This window comes from Oncorhynchus keta, chromosome 13, assembly GCF_023373465.1.
Source record: "Oncorhynchus keta strain PuntledgeMale-10-30-2019 chromosome 13, Oket_V2, whole genome shotgun sequence".
NCBI lineage: Eukaryota > Metazoa > Chordata > Actinopteri > Salmoniformes > Salmonidae > Oncorhynchus > Oncorhynchus keta.
Genome location: NC_068433.1, coordinates 5,970,210 through 5,980,558, shown reverse-complemented (window position 1 = coordinate 5,980,558; position 10,349 = coordinate 5,970,210). Strand labels below are relative to the sequence as shown.

The window sequence follows — 10,349 nt, the reverse complement described above, 5'->3', positions numbered from 1 at the left end:
GTCAGACGAATCTGTTCAGATATCCGAAAATACTTTCTTGACTTCTTAACAAAAGGGTCCACTAAGCTAATAACATCAACCTGTGACTAGTCTCATGGCCAGTGTGTGATGTATCTGTGACTGATATGGGTGGAGGGTAAAGCTACAAGAAATTCCTCACTGGCGCCTCCTTGTGGAAATGAAACAAATAGCATCATAAACATTGAGGAAATCTTTCATGGACTACTGAGCCTGCGGTCTTGTCTAAACTGATGAATCCATGTTAAATTGTACTGTTTCTTTTAAATAGCTTTTTATTTCACAACAACCAAAGCTGAAAAATATACATTAACATAACTGAATCTGCTAAATTTAAGACAGAAATACAACATATGACATTTGAACAGACAATTAAAAAAATGATACAATAAAAAGAGCAAGATAGACAAATAAGAAACAAAACCAGGAACTGTATTACTATTGGTTTAGCTAATGACCCAATGGAGTGCTGCATATGGGCTCTCTCTCTTATGATTGGGAATTGAGAAAAGCTAGGAATGTGCACTCATGCCTCAGAGGAGAGAAACTACTTCTTACGTGGTCTAGGACAATAGCTGTAGGACAACAGGTCTCGGACATCAGGTCTATGGCATCAGTTCTAGGATAAATTTAGTCTCTACACCTTTCATTGTTAAGGTCTGGTGAGTGTCAGGGAACGCTGATCTTTGGTTAGTCAGAGGTTAATTTCTGACAGGAGTGGAGGTTCCTTTGACAGTCTTCTTCATGTGATGGTAGTTGGGAAGGATCTTCATGAGGAAATCTAGCTGGAGCGTCTGAGGCTGGAAGATACATTTTTGTTAGAACATTTTAAATCAACTGTCAGAGGTTACAATATTAGAAGATAAAACAATTCCTAAGCATTTAAATCATAAAATTAAAAACCTATCCCCTGATGACAATATCAATGCCAGCACTAGCATTGCAGAGAATATATGTATATATATATATATATATATATATATATACTTTTTAAAGGACAAAATATTTTCTTGGTGTCCTTTACCACAATCACTTTCTGTACCTACACTGGCACAGCATTTAGTGATGTATTGGGCTAGCATTCTCAGTGGTATGCGAGTATGGACATTGGCACATGGGATAAGCAGGTAGCCTAGCAGGTAAGTGCGTTGGGCCAGTAACCGAAAGGCTGCTGGTTTGAATCCGTGCCGACTAGATAAAAAAATAAAAAAAGTCACTTAAACCCTTAAGTGCTGCTGTAAGTACCTCTGGATAAATTACTCAAAATGTAATTGTCTTGTATTGTATTTTCCTTAGCGAAGAGCTAGGTGGAATTCATCGTAGGAACGAACCTGAGGCCTTTCTGTCTGCACACGCCTCATGCAGTTAGACCCGTAGATGACTGTGTTCTCGGGAATGACCTCACACGTATTCACCTGGCAACAAGCGCCGACGATACAGCCACTGGTGAGAATGACGTTCTTCCCTAGGTCCGCTGAGACAGAGAGCGAGGGTTGTACGTCATCATACAGACTGCATCAAAAATGGCTTCCAAATGACAACAGAAGGGTTCATCATTAATGGCCTATGTACAGGCAACACGTGTTTTAAAAAGCATATCCTACCTTTTGACTCGATGACATTGTTGTCACCAATTTTCAATGCTTGAGAGACTTGAGAAGTTGGTTCAGGGTTAAACATGAAAAGTTGGTTGAGGGTTAAACCTTGAGAACCAGGTCCAGGGCTAAAACCTTGAGAACCTGGTCCAGGGCTAAACCTTTAGAACCTGGTCGAGGGTTAAAGGTGAGGAGTTGGTCGAGGGTTAAAGGTGAGGAGTTGGTCGAGGGCTACAGGTGAGGAGTTGGTCGAGGGCTAAACCTTTAGAACCTGGTCGAGGGTTACAGGTGAGGAGTTGGTCGAGGGTTAAAGGTGAGGAGTTGGTCGAGGGCTACAGGTGAGGAGTTGGTCGAGGGCTAAAGGTGAGGAGTTGGTCGAGGGTTAAAGGTGAAGAGTTGGTCGAGGGTTAAAGGTGAGGAGTTGGTCGAGGGTTAAAGATGAGGAGTTGGTCGAGGGTTAAAAGTGACGAGTTGGTCGAGGGTTAAAGGTGAGGAGTTGGTCGAGGGTTGAAGGTGAGGAGTTGGTCGAGGGTTGAAGGTGAGGAGTTGGTCGAGGGTTAAAGGTGAGGAGTTGGTCGAGGGTTAAAGGTGAGGAGTTGTTCGAGGGTTAAAGGTGAGGAGTTGGTCGAGGGTTAAAGGTGAGGAGTTGGTCGAGGGCTAAAGGTGAGGAGTTGGTCGAGGGTTAAAGGTGAGGAGTTGGTCGAGGGTTAAAGGTGAGGAGTTGGTCGAGGGTTAAAGGTGAGGAGTTGGTCGAGGGTTAAAGGTGAGGAGTTGGTCGAGGGTTAAAGGTGAGGAGTTGGTCGAGGGTTAAAGGTGAGGAGTTGGTCGAGGGTTAAAGGTGAGGAGTTGGTCGAGGGTTAAAGGTGAGGAGTTGGTCGAGGGTTAAAGGTGAGGAGTTGGTCGAGGGTTAAAGGTGAGGAGTTGGTCGAGGGTTAAAGGTGAGGAGTTGGTCGAGGGTTAAAGGTGAGGAGTTGGTCGAGGGTTAAAGGTGAGGAGTTGGTCGAGGGTTAAAGGTGAGGAGTTGGTCGATGGTTAAAGGTGAGGAGTTGGTCGAGGGTTAAAGGTGAGGAGTTGGTCGAGGGTTAAAGGTGAGGAGTTGGTCGAGGGTTAAAGGTGAGGAGTTGGTCGATGGTTAAAGGTGAGGAGTTGGTCGATGGTTAAAGGTGAGGAGTTGGTCGAGGGCTAAAGGTGAGGAGTTGGTCGAGGGCTAAAGGTGAGGAGTTGGTCGATGGTTAAAGGTGATGAGTTGGTCGAGGGCTAAAGATGATGAGTTGGTCGAGGGCTAAAGATGATGAGTTGGTCGAGGGCTAAAGGTGATGAGTTGGTCGAGGGCTAAAGATGATGAGTTGGTCGAGGGCTAAAGGTGAGGAGTTGGTCGAGGGCTAAAGGTGAGGAGTTGGTCGAGGGCTAAAGGTGAGGAGTTGGTCGAGGGCTAAAGGTGAGGAGTTGGTCGATGGTTAAAGGTGATGAGTTGGTCGAGGGCTAAAGATGATGAGTTGGTCGAGGGCTAAAGATGATGAGTTGGTCTAGGGTTAAAGGTGAGGAGTTGGTCGAGGGCTAAAGGTGAGGAGTTGGTCGAGGGTTAAAGGTGAGGAGTTGGTCGAGGGTTAAAGGTGATGAGTTGGTCGAGGGCTAAAGGTGAGGTGTTGGTCGAGGGTTAAAGGTGAGGAGTTGGTCGAGGGCTAAAGGTGAGGAGTTGGTAGAGGGCTAAAGATGATGAGTTGGTCGAGGGCTAAAGGTGAGGAGTTGGTCGAGGGCTAAAGGTGAGGAGTTGGTCGAGGGTTAAAGGTGAGGAGTTGGTCGAGGGTTAAAGGTGATGAGTTGGTCGAGGGCTAAAGGTGAGGTGTTGGTCGAGGGTTAAAGATGAGGAGTTGGTCGAGGGTTAAAGGTGAGGAGTTGGTAGAGGGTTAAAGGTGAGGAGTTGGTCGAGGGCTAAAGGTGAGGAGTTGGTCGAGGGCTAAAGGTGAGGAGTTGGTCGAGGGTTAAAGGTGAGGAGTTGGTCGAGGGTTAAAGGTGAGGAGTTGGTCGAGGGTTAAAGGTGAGGAGTTGGTCGAGGGCTAAAGGTGAGGAGTTGGTCGAGGGCTAAAGGTGAGGAGTTGGTCGAGGGTTAAAGGTGAGGAGTTGGTAGAGGGCTAAAGGTGAGGAGTTGGTAGAGGGCTAAAGGTGAGGAGTTGGTAGAGGGCTAAAGGTGAGGAGTTGGTCGAGGGCTAAAGGTGAGGAGTTGGTCGATGGTTAAAGGTGAGGAGTTGGTCGAGGGTTAAAGGTGGGGAGTTGGTCGAGGGTTAAAGGTGGGGAGTTGGTCGAGGGTTAAAGGTGAGGAGTTGGTCGATGGTTAAAGGTGAGGAGTTGGTCGAGGGTTAAAGGTGATGAGTTGGTCGAGGGCTAAAGGTGAGGAGTTGGTCGAGGGTTAAAGATGAGGAGTTGGTCAAGGGCTAAAGGTGAGGAGTTGGTAGAGGGCTAAAGATGATGAGTTGGTCGAGGGCTAAAGATGATGAATTGGTGGAGGGTTAAAGGTGAGGAGTTGGTCGATGGTTAAAGGTGAGGAGTTGGTCGAGGGTTAAAGATGATGAGTTGGTCGAGGGCTAAAGGTGAGGAGGAGTTGGTCGAGGGTTAAAGGTGAGGAGTTGGTCGAGGGTTAAAGGTGATGAGTTGGTCGAGGGCTAAAGGTGAGGAGTTGGTCGAGGGTTAAAGGTGAGGAGTTGGTCGAGGGTTAAAGGTGATGAGTGTTAAGACAGTTTCTTCAACTGCTCCAAACACAATTGGGAGATAACACAAAGCAAACATGTCATTACAATACTTTGTTATTACTCCTCTTGTATAGACATTAGTTCAACTAGTCTTTAGGCGATGCACTCTATTCGCAGAATGACCCATAAAGGTCAATACTTTGTTATTACTCCTCTTGTATAGACATTAGTTCAACTAGTCTTTAGGCGATGCACTCTATTCGCAGAATGACCCATAAAGGTCAATACTTTGTTATTACTCCTCTTGTATAGACATTAGTTCAACTAGTCTTTAGGCGATGCACTCTATTCGCAGAATGACCCATAAAGGTCAATACTTTGTTATTACTCCTCTTGTATAGACATTAGATCAACTAGTCTTTAGGCGATGCACTCTATTCGCAGAATGACCCATAAAGGTCAATACTTTGTTATTACTCCTCTTGTATAGACATTAGTTCAACTAGTCTTTAGGCGATGCACTCTATTCGCAGAATGACCCATAAAGGTCAATACTTTGTTATTACTCCTCTTGTATAGACATTAGTTCAACTAGTCTTTAGGCGATGCACTCTATTCGCAGAATGACCCATAAAGGTCAATACTTTGTTATTACTCCTCTTGTATAGACATTAGTTCAACTAGTCTTTAGGCGATGCACTCTATTCGCAGAATGACCCATGGTTACTATAGACAAACTGCACTCTATTCGCAGAATGACCCATGATTACTATAGACAAACTGCACTCTATTCTCAGAATGACCCATTATTACTATAGACAAACTGCACTCTATTCGCAGAATGACCCATAAAGGTCAATACTTTGTTATTACTCCTCTTGTATAGACATTAGTTCAACTAGTCTTTAGGCGATGCACTCTATTCGCAGAATGACCCATAAAGGTCAATACTTTGTTATTACTCCTCTTGTATAGACATTAGTTCAACTAGTCTTTAGGCGATGCACTCTATTCGCAGAATGACCCATAAAGGTCAATACTTTGTTATTACTCCTCTTGTATAGACATTAGTTCAACTAGTCTTTAGGCGATGCACTCTATTCGCAGAATGACCCATGATTACTATAGACAAACTGCACTCTATTCTCAGAATGACCCATAAAGGTCAATACTTTGTTATTACTCCTCTTGTATAGACATTAGTTCAACTAGTCTTTAGGCGATGCACTCTATTCGCAGAATGACCCATAAAGGTCAATACTTTGTTATTACTCCTCTTGTATAGACATTAGTTCAACTAGTCTTTAGGCGATGCACTCTATTCGCAGAATGACCCATGGTTACTATAGACAAACTGCACTCTATTCGCAGAATGACCCATGATTACTATAGACAAACTGCACTCTATTCTCAGAATGACCCATTATTACTATAGACAAACTGCACTCTATTCGCAGAATGACCCATAAAGGTCAATACTTTGTTATTACTCCTCTTGTATAGACATTAGTTCAACTAGTCTTTAGGCGATGCACTCTATTCGCAGAATGACCCATAAAGGTCAATACTTTGTTATTACTCCTCTTGTATAGACATTAGTTCAACTAGTCTTTAGGCGATGCACTCTATTCGCAGAATGACCCATAAAGGTCAATACTTTGTTATTACTCCTCTTGTATAGACATTAGTTCAACTAGTCTTTAGGCGATGCACTCTATTCGCAGAATGACCCATGATTACTATAGACAAACTACACTCTATTCTCAGAATGACCCATAAAGGTCAATACTTTGTTATTACTCCTCTTGTATAGACATTAGTTCAACTAGTCTTTAGGCGATGCACTCTATTCACAGAATGACCCATACAGGTCAATACTTTGTTATTACTCCTCTTGTATAGACATTAGTTCAACTAGTCTTTAGGCGATGTCCCTCATTAAAAAAGCAACAACATCACACTAGTTTTCTTGAGCAAATGGTCCACAACAACCGGTCATTGTGATTACGTGCAGTAGAAGGATACCACAACCGACTTCAAACACATTGTTGATTCCAATCGTCATGGTCTTGGGTTCAACTCCTTCAGTGTCAGGCATAATATTTTCTGGATAACTAAAGATCGTAGGGCAAAATGTAGAGAAACAAAAAGAGCGTGTTAAAATTGACGTGGATGTACTGGATACACAGCTAACTGCAGTAGAGACCTACCTGTTAATGATGAGAGCCTGCTCCTCAATCAGGTTGCCTTCGCCAATGATAATAGGGCCTGCCTCAGCTATAATACGTGCTTTGGGGTGGACCACAGTTCTTGGACCTGCCGGAAGGAATAGACGATTGATACATCTATAATGCTACACAGCTTGCTTATTTTTATTTGGAGGAAAATGGATAAAACACTAAAAGATACTTGATGGCAAAAAAAAAAAAATAATAATATGGAGTATGAATAAAGTCTTACCAATGGTCACATCTCCTCTAATTTCACTCTCTACACACACAACTGCTCCAGCTGCAATGTTGGCACTGCAAGAGTTGGCAGAAAATACATGAAATTGTGATGGTAGCTAGTCATGGCTTGCCTGACTATTCCCAACTGAATTCTTCCGCTACTCCATCCTTTGCTACATACTACATACCTGAGATTGCCGTCGTTGAAGTCGTTTGTGGTGATGTCAAAATGAGGGGTGTGTGTACAAAAAAAGTAACCAGCGATTGGAGCATCTCTAACCAATCAAAGCCAATGAGGATATTTCAAAACGCTGCTTTACCCACATCTTCTGCGATGGGGGTCCCAGAAAAAACCCACAATAAGACATCTAGAGTGGATTTCCATTCTAGAAATCGTCGGGGAGGTACTCAGATCCAGAATCAATGGTGGAGTTAGATTTGCATGGCCCGGTGCCCCGAGTGGGTGGCAATTTTACTTAAGGACCAACAGAATGGTCCAAAATGTACAAACTCCGCCCACCTGGGGCACCGGGACATGCAAAATGAACTCGACCAATGCTGAGAGAAACTAACATCCGTGGCCGTAGCAAGGAGTTTGGGTAGCCAGGCAAAGTCCTGGCATTATTACTCACACGTATCTCCAAGATGGCAATTTAGCCTTAATATATGCCATTTAGCTGACGCTTTTATCCAAAGCGACTTACAGTCATGTGTGCATACATTCTACGTATGGGTGGTCCCGGGAATCGAACCCACTACCCTGGCGTTACAAGCGCCATGCTCTACCAACTGAGCCACAGAAGGACCTAACATTACTGTAGCTAGCAAAAGAACAATGGCAAGCAGCAGACTAACTTAGCTAGCTAACTAACATAACCCCTTTATCATCAGGGGCCTCATTTGTAACCGTTGCGTAAATGTCACACAAGATTTCTGCTTGCGCCATTTTCGGAAGATATTGAGATTTTTAAACTTGGCAAACGCGATACGTACGCATGTCTCCCGTTATAGAAATCAGACCTGTCGTAAAACTCCGCCTGGAAAACGCCATCCATTCACCTTTTATGGTGACAATAATGCCCTTGATTTGTATAATTTTGAACAATTGGTATTAGGCCACGGCATGCAAAAGACTAATTGTTGTTTCATATTTTGTTTATCAATAGATTATTGAGTTTATATGTCCTACCTTCGTATAGGCTCTGAGAATGAATAGGCAATGATGTTGCGCAGCAATACAGTAGACTAACCATAAGGTCAAATATTTAGCATAAACTACCAGTCTACTGTCTTGGCAGAATGTTTAAATATTTAGCAGTAATTTATGGTGTATATGGAAAAAGACTGTGTCCATTTCTGAAGGAGAAAACAATGGAAAAGGTTGTGGACATGTCAGAAGAACATTTGAATTCAACAATGTTTTCAATAAACTTTTCCCCCAACCTAAATATGATATAATATGGTCCTTCTGTAGCACAGTTGGTAGAGCATGGCGCTTGTAACGCCAGGGTAGTGGGTTCGATTCCCGGGACCACCCATACGTAGAATGTATGCACACATGACTGTAAGTCGCTTTGGATAAAAGCGTCTGCTAAATGGCATATATATATTATAAATAAATGCAATTACACTACTTACAGTAGCAGGTTAAATTAGACTGTGTGCCGGTATTATTATAAACCGTGCTGCAAAACTTGAAATACATATACACTAAGCTATCTATTTACTAGCCTACTAGGTCCAATTAAACAAGAGATGCACATGTTTATTTGCTGTATAGGCTCCTTGGGGAATATGAACCCATTACAGCCAGGAAAGGTGAGCAATATATTCTGCAATAGAGCCCCACAGCAGAGGTGTCATAATACCCATAAAACCTAGCAGTCAAACAGGGAAATGGTTCTAATAATTTTTCCACAATACATTTTTTTCCCCATTGGGAATTTTAGAAACACTTCAAATAAGGGCTGTGTTTAGTGTAGGCTTACTTTGGTGTGACGTTTTGATAACCATGTAAATCTCTCTAGGACAAGGTGACTTCGGCTCTATTTAGTCTCAGATTCAAAATGGCTAATTAGCATAATCTCTAGCTGGAACCTTTACTAACAGTTATTGTGTAAATTTACAAGAAGGTTCACAGAATTGCCCATTTAAAGAAATGTTGCCAAATGATTCATTACTACATTTAGCTAACATTTGATAGTTAATCCAGAAATTCTTACCTTTGCATCGGTTCGGCAGTCTCGACCAGGTCATCATGGCATTTGTAGTTAGTTATGATAGCCACATTAGCCACCAATTAGCATTACATTTTTGGGTGGTAAATACAGGTGAATATATTGATAAAAGTCAACTTGTCCTAGAGAGATTTAGACGGCTATAAAAACATCATGCCAAGGTAAGCCTACACGAAACACAGCCCTTACTTTAAGTATTTCTAAAAATCCCCTATGGAATTTTTTTTTATAGTGGAAAGACAATTGGAACCATGTCCATGTTTGACCGCTAGGTTTTATGGGAAATATGACTCCTACTGTGGTACTCTATAGTTATGAAAATAAACTCAATAGGAAAAAGATTCCTGTGTGTAATTCTAAGATTCCTGTCTATTTTAGATTCTAAAAATAAACACCTTTAACATGAACGACAAAAAAGGCTGCAATCTTGTTAATATGATTATCTTGTTTTTTGTTGACTAAGCTTTTCAACAAAATACTTATTTGCCAGTTTGCAATACAACATTTCAACAACTAGCAGATGTTTATACAGCATGGTCTAAGGTTTGCGGTGATGTGAGCACATTCTCACGTCAAGTTCCATTTATTTTTTTTATTTTTATAAAGACCAAACTTTTGCACGAAAAACTGGTGCGTACACATTTTGGGGTATAATGTACATGTACGATTTATAAACGAGGCTCCAGCTGACCGTCAGTTGAAGTCATTAAAGATACATTACATTAAATCTGTCAATTACGTTTGCTAAGCAACAAGATAACAAACAACACGTCACTTAAGACCAGAGACGTTGTCCATCTCTGGTAAAGGAAACAACTGAATATATTCTATCATCTTTGATATTACTGAGGCACCGCACTGGTTAGCTATGCTAGCGCGCTAAATGGCTAACAACATTACTGGGTGTTGCCTCTTTGCTAGCGAGCATAGCCAGCCGGAAATTACATTGACATATTATAGCTGCATTGTAGCAACATTGTTCCAGAAAAGGTGCTTATTAATATAACCTTGTGACTAAATTAGTACAAATATTACCTTTTCTGTGGCATCTGTTTAGTGTTGGGGTCCGCCATCCTGACAGAGAAGAAGACACTATCGACAGTTGATTATGATTCTTGGAGGGGGGCAGTCGTGGTTGATTGTTAATGTCTGGATACCGCAATTCTACCTCTCTACTGCACTCTGCTGTATTACTTTGGTGGTGCGATTCAGTCACACCAGGATTTCTATTGATTTCAGCTTTATCAGAGAGGAATAGCACAATTTTTGTTGGCTTATTTTACTGTAATCACCGAGTTTTTAGACTTGCTGCAGTCTGCAGAACTTCAATTATCGTTGAGAAGGTAAAACAGTCTAACTAAA

The 10,349-nt window shown here is 42.1% G+C and overlaps 1 protein-coding gene and 2 long non-coding RNA genes across 11 annotated transcripts; 2 read left to right on the top strand and 1 right to left on the bottom strand.

Annotated features, from left to right (window-relative positions):
- Window positions 1-267: 267 nt before the first annotated feature.
- Window positions 268-10,153, bottom strand: dctn6 (dynactin subunit 6). The gene is made up of 7 exons (XM_035761569.2): window positions 10,023-10,153; window positions 6,761-6,825; window positions 6,511-6,616; window positions 6,326-6,414; window positions 1,623-1,670; window positions 1,350-1,492; window positions 268-818 (listed from the first exon to the last, which is right to left on the bottom strand). Exons 1-7 carry the CDS (start codon window positions 10,058-10,060, stop codon window positions 720-722), a joined length of 588 nt encoding a protein of 195 aa, XP_035617462.1. The 5' UTR covers window positions 10,061-10,153; the 3' UTR covers window positions 268-719.
- LOC127906664 (uncharacterized) lies at window positions 1,677-4,140 on the top strand. Of its 7 annotated transcripts, XR_008062312.1 has the most exons (10): window positions 1,677-1,850; window positions 1,927-2,001; window positions 2,177-2,251; window positions 2,302-2,626; window positions 2,677-2,851; window positions 2,977-3,051; window positions 3,152-3,256; window positions 3,307-3,401; window positions 3,527-4,001; window positions 4,052-4,140. It is a non-coding gene; the product is annotated as an uncharacterized LOC127906664 (long non-coding RNA). The 7 variants fall into 7 exon arrangements; XR_008062313.1 differs by lacking the exons at window positions 1,927-2,001; window positions 2,177-2,251 and having other exon boundaries at window positions 1,677-1,825; window positions 4,052-4,066; XR_008062309.1 differs by lacking the exons at window positions 1,927-2,001; window positions 2,177-2,251 and having other exon boundaries at window positions 1,677-1,825; window positions 2,277-2,626; window positions 4,052-4,066.
- On the top strand, window positions 4,530-5,608 carry LOC127906665 (uncharacterized). Of its 3 annotated transcripts, XR_008062316.1 has the most exons (4): window positions 4,530-4,669; window positions 4,759-4,936; window positions 5,155-5,332; window positions 5,465-5,608. It is a non-coding gene; the product is annotated as an uncharacterized LOC127906665 (long non-coding RNA). The 3 variants fall into 3 exon arrangements; XR_008062317.1 differs by lacking the exon at window positions 4,759-4,936; XR_008062318.1 differs by lacking the exon at window positions 5,155-5,332.
- Window positions 10,154-10,349: the final 196 nt, after the last annotated feature.

Coding starts and splice junctions, on each gene's coding strand:
- dctn6 (XM_035761569.2), bottom strand. CDS start 10,060: ATGGCGGACCCCAACACTAAACAGATGCCACAGAAAAG. Junction 6,826..10,022: donor AAACAGATGCCACAGAAAAG/GTAATATTTGTA, acceptor CAACTCTTGCAG/TGCCAACATTGCAGCTGGAG. Junction 6,415..6,510: donor CAGGCTCTCATCATTAACAG/GTAGGTCTCTAC, acceptor TACGATCTTTAG/TTATCCAGAAAATATTATGC.